The 11039-nt window shown below is 33.8% G+C and overlaps 1 protein-coding gene across 2 annotated transcripts; it reads right to left on the bottom strand.

The window, feature by feature from the left end:
* Positions 1-490: 490 nt before the first annotated feature.
* Positions 491-10803, bottom strand: tnni4b.3 (troponin I4b, tandem duplicate 3). 2 transcript variants are annotated; one of them, XR_014536704.1, is made up of 10 exons: positions 10651-10803; positions 10091-10120; positions 8886-8927; positions 8683-8814; positions 8513-8602; positions 8083-8256; positions 7186-7291; positions 4964-7028; positions 4596-4643; positions 1976-2094 (listed from the first exon to the last, which is right to left on the bottom strand). XR_014536704.1 is itself a non-coding variant. In XM_083560904.1 (6 exons), the coding sequence occupies exons 1-6, from the start codon at positions 4820-4822 to the stop codon at positions 711-713; spliced, it is 555 nt and encodes a 184-aa protein (XP_083417030.1). In that variant the 5' UTR covers positions 4823-4837; the 3' UTR covers positions 491-710. The 2 variants fall into 2 exon arrangements, 1 of the variants encoding a protein (XP_083417030.1); XM_083560904.1 differs by lacking the exons at positions 4964-7028; positions 7186-7291; positions 8083-8256; ... (3 more) ...; positions 10091-10120; positions 10651-10803 and adding exons at positions 491-791; positions 968-1141; positions 1755-1844; positions 4793-4837 and having other exon boundaries at positions 1963-2094.
* Positions 10804-11039: the final 236 nt, after the last annotated feature.

Here is an 11039-nt window from a genome sequence, read left to right as displayed (position 1 = left end):
ATTTAAAACCCGCCCTTACTTTATATTTCAGCCAATGAGAATGCTGCGCTCACAAGGACGGGGAGGGCTAGATATTCAAAAGTATGGTGGCCGAAATGTGAAAAAGAAATCACGTAATATAGGCTAAGATAAAAAAAAAAAAAAAAATAGAAGCTTCTGACTTATTTGAATGTCACTTGTTATAAACTTAAGCAATGCAATCTGATGTTTAGCAACACTGCATGTAGAAATACAGGTTTTTATGCATAAACTTTTGTTTATGTGTACATTTACTAAATATTAGATTACATTGCTTGGGTTTGTAACAACTGACATCCAAATAAATCATAAGCTTCTTTATTAAGTAACACTGCATGTAGAAACAAAAGTTTAAAATTGTGCAAAAAATTTGGCTTTCAGTTTTAGGTCTGGAATGCAATTTTCACAGTGAAATAAATCTCGGTTTTTTTCTTAAGTATCGGTTTTCAAGAAGTCTCAATCAAACGCAAAATTACTTATAGACAAATGCCACTTTATTAGGTTGATATCACATATAAACAACATTTTGCTATAATACCATCATTATTATACAAAAAAAATATAATAATTATAAATTATCATACACAAATGCATTCTATATGTGTTTCCACTGACGCCTTTTGAGTCACAGTGTTGAATTTTACACTGGGTGCAGTTTTCGATTTGTATTGGATTTATTTCCATTCATTATATTATGTTCCAGCAAACATCTTCTTTCTGCCTTCCATACCAGACATGGCATCCACGTTCTTCCTCCAGTCAGTATCTTCTCTCTGGAAAAAAAAATCATTTGAACTACTTTAAAACACAGGACCACACCACTTTTGAATTAAATACTGTAATATTTAAACAGGTATTTCTTGAAGACTCAAGGTTTAGGCCTAATGAACAGTCCAACAATTTTGAGTAGACAACGCTATGTGTAAAAAAAAAAAAGAAGAACTTTAACCTTCTCCTCTTCTTTCTTGACTGTCTTAAGGTTGGCCTTGAAGTCAATGGACTCTTTGTGTCTGGAGCCGAGCAGAGCGCCGAGCATTGCTTCCGCAGACACTCTTACCCTCTTCAGGTTGGGTCTCTTCATTTTGCCCTTGAGCTCGAAGATTTTGTGGTTTAAATCCGCAACCTGAAACAAAAGTGAAGTGAATGTTGATTACATTAATAGATCAAGCAGCTTAAATAGATTCAAACGGTTAAGAAAATTTGAACGTATAACTGTTTTGTCATTGGGTTTTTGGAAACTTTTGCATAATAGATTTTGTAAAATAATTAAATAAATAAATAAATAAATAAATAAATAAATAAATAAATAAATAAATAAATAAATAAAAAGTCAAGCCCTTTTGGTTTCATATGGGTCCACTTATTTATAATTCTGTTATAGGTTCAAGGCACCTTAATCATTTAGTGAAATGTGGTGTGTTACTCTAGTATTTGCTAGTTTTCTTAAACTAACCAGAAATAAAGGTAATATCTCAATTTCTCAATGGTTTTCTCGGATGGAATCGTTAATCCTACAACGATGTGTAGTAAAATATCACGTTAATCTAAATGATGTAAAGACAAACAAATAAAAAAATAAATGTATTTGCTATCTCTTACACATTATCAGAAGTCAACAGAAGCAATGTTTCCTATATATCTTTCTGGGGATTATTACATTATCTTTTTTTAAATGTAGTGCACTTACTAATATACCACCATGTTGTATGTATTAGACTGTAAAGTTAAACCCTCACCTCTTTCTCATTTTTAGCAACTTTAGATGCAACGGTGTAGCGGTCATCATCAACACCATCGATTTTGCGATGCAGTTCTTTACACAAAGTCTGTGAAATGAACAGAGATGTATAAAATAACATACATTACCAAACAGAAAACATACTGTAAACATAAGATATGCGCCTGTGAATTCTGTATGATGGATAGACTAGGAATAATTTTTACCTGTAAGTCTTGCAATGATAAACCACTCAGCTGGAGAGGAGGCAATCTTTCACTGAGGATTCTCTCTCTCTCAATCACTTTCTCTTTCTTTTCTTCCTCCAACAAAGTGCTAGCTTTCTTCAGAATTTTGGTCTGCAATAATGAGTACAAGATTAATTAGCAGCTGAATATGGACAATCACATATTAGATTGTTGGTGCAAATGAATTAGCTAAAAAGAAAGGAAAACTAACGGAAGTGAGAATGCATGAATAAATGAATGAATAATTGGCAAAATGAATATATTGGCTTTATCGTTTCTCTATTTCTCAATATAGATTATTCCCAATTCAAGAAATGTGATGAAGATTACATATAGACCTACTAATCAGAATTAAAACCATTGTAAGCTAGACGCATTACATCTGCATAAATTACACATGTACAAAAATGCAATTAAAATCAGAGCTGGTGTACAAGTTGGACAGGTTCTCATGAAAAGAAAAATAGATCGCTGAATCCAGTCCAAACTTGAATTTAAATTCTGACCAAACTAAACATTGTGGTCTGTCAAATTCTGTTTTCAAACAGATAATCCTAAAATATACATGTAAAATAATATGCTTTTAATGAAGCAGAATTAAAGTCTTGCAGCTTTTGAAACCATCATGGTCCTACAATAATTGTCGTTCTTGGGAATAAGGAAACTTACTAACACACAAATAGAGCGCAATACAATTGGTCTACATTTACAGTTTTTCCTCAGTTGCTTTGGAACATTTCTCAGATCAAAAATAAAATTCTCGAAACTACTTGTTCAAAATCCACATAATTTAGTCACTTGTGCTCATCATAAAAACGTTTCTTGTTTCTTTGATCAAATTGTAAATGCTTTTGTACATTCATATATTTGATTGTGTACAATTGTCTGCATTATCAGTTGTTGGTCATGTTGATCAAAATATATTATACTAGTTTCAAATGAATAGTTTTAACCCCCATAGCATCTCGACGTCCTTTTATTTCATAAGTCATTACTGTAAATGCAAAATGTTTAAACCAGTTGTCATAATCTGTCAATTTGAAATTTATATGAAACTGTTTTGTAAATGTGTCTTGAATAAAAAAATTGTGCAGATGAATCTTGAATTTCACTAATAGAGGGACGTGTACAGCATCAGAACAACAAATCATCAACTAGTTCTCTTAAATAGGTTAAAGGTAAATCTCATGAACCTTCAAATGGCAATAGAGCAAAACACAGAACTAAAATTTCTGAAAATGTATAAACAACCAGAAAATCAACCGACATTAGCGAACTACAGTAAAAGTGTGAAACCTGCCTGGTCTTTTATAATCAATAATAAATCAAATATGCAATCAAAAAAATTAACATGTGCTGTTAAAATTCATAAATGGAATACAGAAGAAATTCAGCCGTGTGCATTTTTAAACATTGTAATCAAAACCGTAGTTTACATCAGGAAATACTGAAACTATGAACCTTCATACTGACAAAACATTTCAAACTATCTTACTAACATTTAAGAGATGAACTAAGAATTTTGAGAAAAGTACCAGCTTTTGGAAGAAATCCAATGCCTTGTGCTGTTTGTACACATTCTTTTGAGAATGCAATTACTGGTTTGCAAATATTAAGGATGATTAAATAAATGCCTAACCATGTATTTACCATAGTAAGCCTAACATACACACTGTTTAGCTATAACATTAAAACCACTGACAGGGAAAGTAAATAAGGTAGATTGATAGATTTGTTTAAAGTAGCACTTGTCAAGGGGTGGAATATATTAGGCAGCAAGTAAAAAGTCAATTGTTGGAAGCAGGAAAAATTAGCAAGTGTAAAGATCTGACAAGGGCCAGATTTAAACGGCTGGATGTCTAAAACTGTAGATCTTGTGGGGTTTTCCCCAGTATTCAGTAGTCAGTACCTATCAAAAGTGGTCTAAAAAAGAACATCCAAGTAATCAGCAATGGAGCCATGTACATCACTGGTGTATTTGGGGATTGGAAGCTAGCCTGTGTTACCTGATCTCACAGGAGAGCTGATATTGCTGAAAAAGTTCATGCTGCCTATAATAGAAAGTGTCAGAACACACAGTGCATAGCAGCATTGTGTGTATAGGACATGCTGAGCCATGTAAACCACTGACACAATCAACAATGTGCATGTGAGCATCAGAACTGAAACAAGCAATGGAAGAAAGTGGTCTGGTAAGATGATACACTACAGGGCAAGAAGGCAAGCTAGCAGTGACAGTGTGATAATTTGGGCAATGTTCTGCTGTGAAACCTGGCCTCCTGGCATTCGTGTGGAAATGTTTTTTTTGGCACGTACCACCTGCCTAATCAAGTACATGCAAACTAAGTACACTCATGTGCACAACGTTATTCACTAATAGCAGTGTCCTATTTTAGCAGAAAGACACTCCCAGCCACACTGCAAAACCTGTTCTGGAATGGTTTAAGGAACATGACAAAGAGTTCGAGTGTTGATGTGGCCATGAGAACACCTCGCAAAACTAATATCATAATATATTATTAGCAATAATAGTCATATAAATATAAGGAAATTTTTTTAGCATAGGCTTGAATGTATGTTACTGTATATCGGAAACACTGCATAATACCAACCTTTAGGTATAATCGTCGGGATGCCGAGATTTTGGGCTTTGGTTTCTTCTGAATAAAAAGCATAGTATGGAAAACAGATAAATTTGATGCACAAATGCTAAATAAACATAGGCTTGTGTACAGTATGTAACCAAATTAAACTTTTATTTGTAAAATCCTTCCAGAGAATATTTTTTATGCCTGTAATTTGTACTCACCACTCTAAAGCCGATGACATTAATAGCCATAAAATACAAACAAATAAAAAAAATATTATACATAGTATAATTTACATATAGTATAGTATATATTTTATATAGTATTATACTACATAATAATCCAACTTTAGTATTCATATACATTTATCACAAAAAATAATCTGGAAATACTCACCCACTATCAGACATATCAGACTCTTGGTTGTTGTTTTTTGTTTTATTATTATTATTATTATTTGCTATCAACAGATAAAACAGTTCCTTTTAATAGCATTTATTATTTTTTCTTTCTTTCTTTCTTTAATTTATAATTGTTCATTTTTACATTCTATAACTCTTTAATTTCATGATGTTACATTCTGCAATTGTTTTAACCAAGACAACATAAGAGCTGTATGCATGTATCAGTGTTAAATAGGTATAATAGTCAGATTTATAATACAATACAATATTACAGAGGTGGGAACTAACATAGGTTACTAGGTTATTAGGGCTGTCAAAAATTATTATTTTTTTTAAATCAGTAAACATTTGTTTTACTGATGTGCCAAACCATGATGCACACAATTAACCATCTGGGGTCGACAAACGTGCTTTTTTGTGGCATGTTTTCCTCATAACGCCGAAACGCCTTTTTTGATCGTACAGATAAGAACAATAAATCATTTGTGTATTTGTATGCACTCATAATAACAACAAAATGCTGTGCTTTTGTAAAATAAAGAAAACAGACATGGGACGCTCTCTGCCGTCTGTCTCTTCTCTTCACAGACACAAAAATAAAACCTGAATCTTAGTGAATACTTGCCTCACAGACATAATAAATATATGAATAGAAAGCTTGAAATGTCCACTTGTAAATAAACCAATTCACATCGAAAAACAAATATTCTCTGAATAGGTAATCCAAATTAAAGTTAGAAGAGGTACAGTTTACAAGAATATTTTGTCTTCATGCTCTATGAGTTTTGTTTCACTAATAATAAACATACATTTGCATAAGGCACCAATATTTGTCCATGTCCATGTTGATTGGAGTATTAAAAACTTCAAAAGTATTTATTTAAGGTACATTTAAAACAGATAAGATGTGTTTAAGTTGTGATTATTCGTGAGTTAACTCGTTAATATTTTAATCATTTGACAGCCCTAATATTAATATAATGTGAGGTCCAGTTACCAGCGTGACACTAAAACAGGTAGTAGTAAAGGTTACTTTTTACTATGTCAGAACCCAAACATTTTATTTTAACTTGAGTAAACAAGTGTAGTCAGTACTTCAACTTTTACCCAAGTATTCTAAAACATGAGTATCTGCACTTCTACTTAAGTGAAGGATGTGTGTATATTTGCCACCTCTGCAATATTACAGCATTTATAGAGAATCTCTTTATTAACCAGAAAGCAAACTATCATCATAATCCGAACTTTTTAAATCTGCTGCTGTTAAATTTCTATGTATACTTGGACATGAAGATAAATTAAAACTTACCTTCTCTTGGACAGTCGTAATACTTCAAAGTGTACTGACAGAGAAAGGCAGCATATTTATAGAGTCTAAAGCCTTTGTGAGTGGGTCACTAAAATAGCCTCGGTACCTAATGTTCTAGTGCTTTGCCTGTGAACGTCCTGCCCCTGCATGAATAATAAGCTGGACATAAGTTCACTAGAGGAAGGTTGAGTCAAGTGTATCAGATAAACTAATCAAAATGTTGTTGATGTTCACACATAAGAACAGGTATGTTCACTAAATCAAAGTAAATGAGAAGTGATAAATGTAAAAGCAAGATATTTTAATTGCAGCATTAATTATCCAACTTGAAAAATGAAATTCATTTCAATATCATAAGAAATATTACAATTTCTAACAAGTTTAAACACTCATATTGTTTTATTTCAACTTCTTGATAGAACAGGGATTGACCCTAACACGCTGCTGGATTTACGTCACCATCATTAAAGAACAAGAATATGTTATAGCAATAAGATGCTCTAGCAGTACACACATACACTTATACAAATATTTATGCAGCCATGCAATTCTCTAAAAACTTGCCTTAGCAAATAACATAAAAAAAAAAAAACATTTATAGCAGTTTTACACATCACAATACAAATCAAAACTTAAACTCGTCAAACTCTAATCTGGATGAAGCCTTTCAACTTTTTTTTCTATTATTGTCTTGATGTAGATCTCAGTGTGAAGCTGACTGCAGCTATTGAGCTCATCAGTGATCTGAAATGTGCAGAGGTTACAGTAAAACTGAACAGTAAACATTGCATAACTGTATAGAATGTACAACAAATGTAGTTAAAAGCAACAATTTTTATTGCTGAATTTGTTGTTATTATGTATTTCGAAATCTAAAGGCATGCCCATTAGATAATCTGACCTTTAAAAATATTTATCTCCTATTGACCCGCATTGAATAGCTTTTTCCTGCCCTCCATTCCAGACATGGCCTCCACATTCTTACGCCAGTCAGTCACCTCTTCTTTCTGTGTAGGTCACAGCAGTACAGTGAGGAAAAAGCTTTAGCATTTTGTTATACAATATACTAACAAAAGTTTGTGGACACCTAACAATGAGATTTGTATGTGCTTTTTGAACATCACATTCTATAATTAGCTTCGATTTGCTTTTATAATAAATTATTTTAGTAAATAGGAAACAGGACAGTGCTTATCTTATCTCATCTTAGATCTTGGATTTTTTGTGCTCCATGAAAATGCTTTATGGGTCTCCTCAGTGTCTCTTTTATTATGACAGGTTCCCCAACCTTTTATTTGGAAGTTCCCCACCTAGTGGACTAGGAGTTCTCAGTGCTGGTACTGTGTCTTACATCACAGAAATAAATAAAGCAACATAGGGCTAAACACAGGACCTTGGACACATAGGAGGATTTACCAATGCTTCCACCATGCCTTAGCCATGCATTATCTATGCATTAACCTTCTTTATCCCTGCATTAACTTTGCATTAGCTCTGCATTATTCCCAGTCAAATATTTATGCTGTTTGACACCTTCAGGAAAAGAAGTAAGAAAGATGCTTTTACCAGCACAGTGAAATTCTTCCTATGCATATCTCAGCAATGTTAGGAAGCTGGGGTCAGAGCGGAGGGTCAGCCATGATACAGTGCTCCTCAAGCTCTGTTATTGCCAAGCTGCCACTCTTGAACCCCAACCTTCTGATCAGTAACCCAGAGCCTTAATCTCTGACCTACCACTTCCTCTTTAAGCCTGGAGCTCCTATCAATAAGCAGGAGAGATAATGTGAAATGTTCTTACCTTCTCCTCCTCCTTCCTCACTGTTTTCAGATTGGCTTTGAAGTCAAAGGACTCTTTGTGTCTGGAGCCGAGGAGGACACTGAGCATAGCCTCGGCTGAGATCCTTACTCTCTTCAGAGTAGGCCTCTTCATCTTGCCTCTCATTTCGATGATCTTCCTTGTCATTTCCTCTATCTGTTTCAGGAAACATACCAATTATGAACGGTTACATTATTTTATGAAATTTTAAATTATATAAGCATTATCAAGGCTAACTGATGCCTGAAGTCATCAGAGGGCTTCCTGTTGTCCGTGTCTTTACAGGAATGGGTCTACATTCCTGAAGCATGCCAAATTCAGGCCGGTTTTCTCATCAGGCTATGATATTTCCTTTTTCCCCAACAGTCTAGAAAACCAATACTGAACTATTCCTATCATTAATTCCTCATACCTCTTTGTCATTTTTGGACACCTTGACTTGAATGTCGTAGCGCTCCTCATCAATTACATCAATCTTGCAATGGAGATCCCTGCAAAGAACCTGAACCAAATTGACAAACAAACAATAGAGTCAAGAAATCAACTGTGTTAAAATGAGCTTTAAGATGGCTATATGTCTACCTGTAGTTCCTGGACGGTGAAACCCGAAAGCTTTATAGGCGGAACCCTCTCGCTCAGTGTGTCCTCCTTCTCTTTCTTCTTCTGTTGCTTCTCTAATATGAGCATCTCCTGGGCTGTGTTTAGCATCTTGATCTATAAGGAAACTAAATCAGTAAATACTAGCAAGTATAAACTGACTGTGTGCATAATTATTTATTTTTTACCTTCAACCCAAGCCGACGTCCAGAGGAAATCTTGCTCTTTTTCTGAAGGATTCATAAAATACATATTCAATATGATGTGGTTTGTATGACAAATCCATTTGTGTTTTGTACATGCACATTAACAGTGCATTAGTATTGGTTCTCTTGAGTCTGGTTTCTCTCAAGTTATCTTCCTTATGCCATCTCAGAAAGTTTTTCCATTAGGGACCACCTTACACTTATAGTGTACTTATAAGTGCATTCTGATTTATTCTTTATTACCGCATCATCTGTGCAAAGCTGCTTTGAGAAATTGCCCATTGGTAAAAGTGCTGTACAAATAAAAATGAGTTGAATTGAATACATTGTGTAGTATCTTTTTTTTTTTTTCTTAAATTTTTACTCCACTGCATTTTATAAAAACATAATGTAAAGCCACAGGTGTAACATGTATCTGTAACATAACAATCTCTCCCTCTAAAACGTCTGATGTGCAGAAGAATGGAACAATGAACTGTATACATTTTTTAAATATACTGTAGAGTGGTACTTTTAATACTTAAATTCAGTAAAAAAAAAAAAAACTGTCCTTTTACTCCAGTATAAATATAAACTTTTACTGGAGTTACTGGAGTTATATTTAAGCAGGGAAATTGTATCTTTACTCAAGTTCAGGGATAGTGTACCAAGTCTAACTTCAATCCTATTTTCAACCAATTTCTTCATGGTTAAAAATTGTTAAGAAGTAGTTTTTGTTCTTGTTTTTTATTATTATTTCTCTGTCTTGGGGGGAAAAAAATTGTCATGGAGTCAGGAGTCATGGCATGTTTTTTTTTTTTTTTTACTTAAATCTTACTGTGCTATGTGTTTAAATAATTACCCCACATTTTCCTGAACAGAGTGAAAGGTATTATTTAAATAGATAATTGTACCTTTAAGTACATGCAAGACATATTTTACATATTTTATACTGTATGTTGGAAATATCAGAAATCAGAAAAAATCTGAAATATTCAAAAGTACACTGTTCTAAGGTACAAACATCCTTTCATGTTTTTAATATAGATAAAACTGCAAAGATCTTGATTGGTTCTGAATTTTGAACATGTTGAAACTCACCGGTCTGTTTGAGGAGGAGGAAAAGAAAGTGGAGAAGGGTTTAGTTAAACATACAAACAAACAAGTTTGATAGAGTTGTTCATATTTGTTTTGTTTTATAGCATCACTTACCCATCAGCCATTTCTTCTTGTTTGTCCTGCAAGGATAAAATATTTTAACGCATTGAATGAATTGTAATGAATGGCTCATTATGCCATTTAGCTGAAACTCAACTAAAGGTGGAGAGGTTGCACTCATTTTTTTACACACTTTATTTCACAAAAAAAGCAATATGACTACAAAACAATTCTTAGCAAATGCATAATTATACAAACCCCGGATAAATGATCATTTAAATGATCATTATTCAATGACTGTATTTTGATATTTAAACACTGACAGGGACATTTTATTAATTTGTCTTCATTGGAACAACCGCTGCACATAGCACTGTAGAGTTTAGGCATAGTTGAAAATCGACATGGATCGCAACCGATTTCAGTGGCATGTGAATGAGTGAAGAATGGCCCGTTGCACTTTCCAGCAGTGTAACACTGAACCAGGTTTTGACATTGAGGTGCCAATAACAGTGCAACACTCTCGAGAATTGCTTAATGCATGCATTGTTTGGCATCAGACACGCTAAATCGAAATGGATCCTCTGATAATGACTAAAACAAGGCTTACCTTCTTTATTTCGAGGAAGAAAAGTCCAGCAAGAGCACAAACTCGCTGAAGATGGATAGAGGAAAATGGTTCAGATATATAGTTTCTAACACCCATGTGAGTGCATCACTAAAATAGACATCAGCCTTGGACATTCTGCTGGTCATTCTGTAGTTAAGTGGCATAATAAAACAACTTTTATTTGACTTGGGGCATGCAGGCTTAGGTGTGGTGGAGTTTGGATGCCCCTGTTGGTGGCAAAAGATTAAATTCCATTAGGGTACATTAAAATGGCACGTTGTCTTACACTGAGACAAAGGTTAAGAAGTTTTTTGTATGACATGCTTTCTGCCGATCATTGTTGAGAGTGACAGGATCCTGGTTTGGTCCAAAAGTGACTGAACATCTCC

The sequence above is a fragment of the Silurus aristotelis genome (assembly GCF_946808225.1).
Source record: "Silurus aristotelis genome assembly, chromosome: 14".
NCBI lineage: Eukaryota > Metazoa > Chordata > Actinopteri > Siluriformes > Siluridae > Silurus > Silurus aristotelis.
The sequence above is the reverse complement of the archived record's forward strand: the minus strand, read 5'-3'. Positions and strand labels throughout refer to the sequence as shown.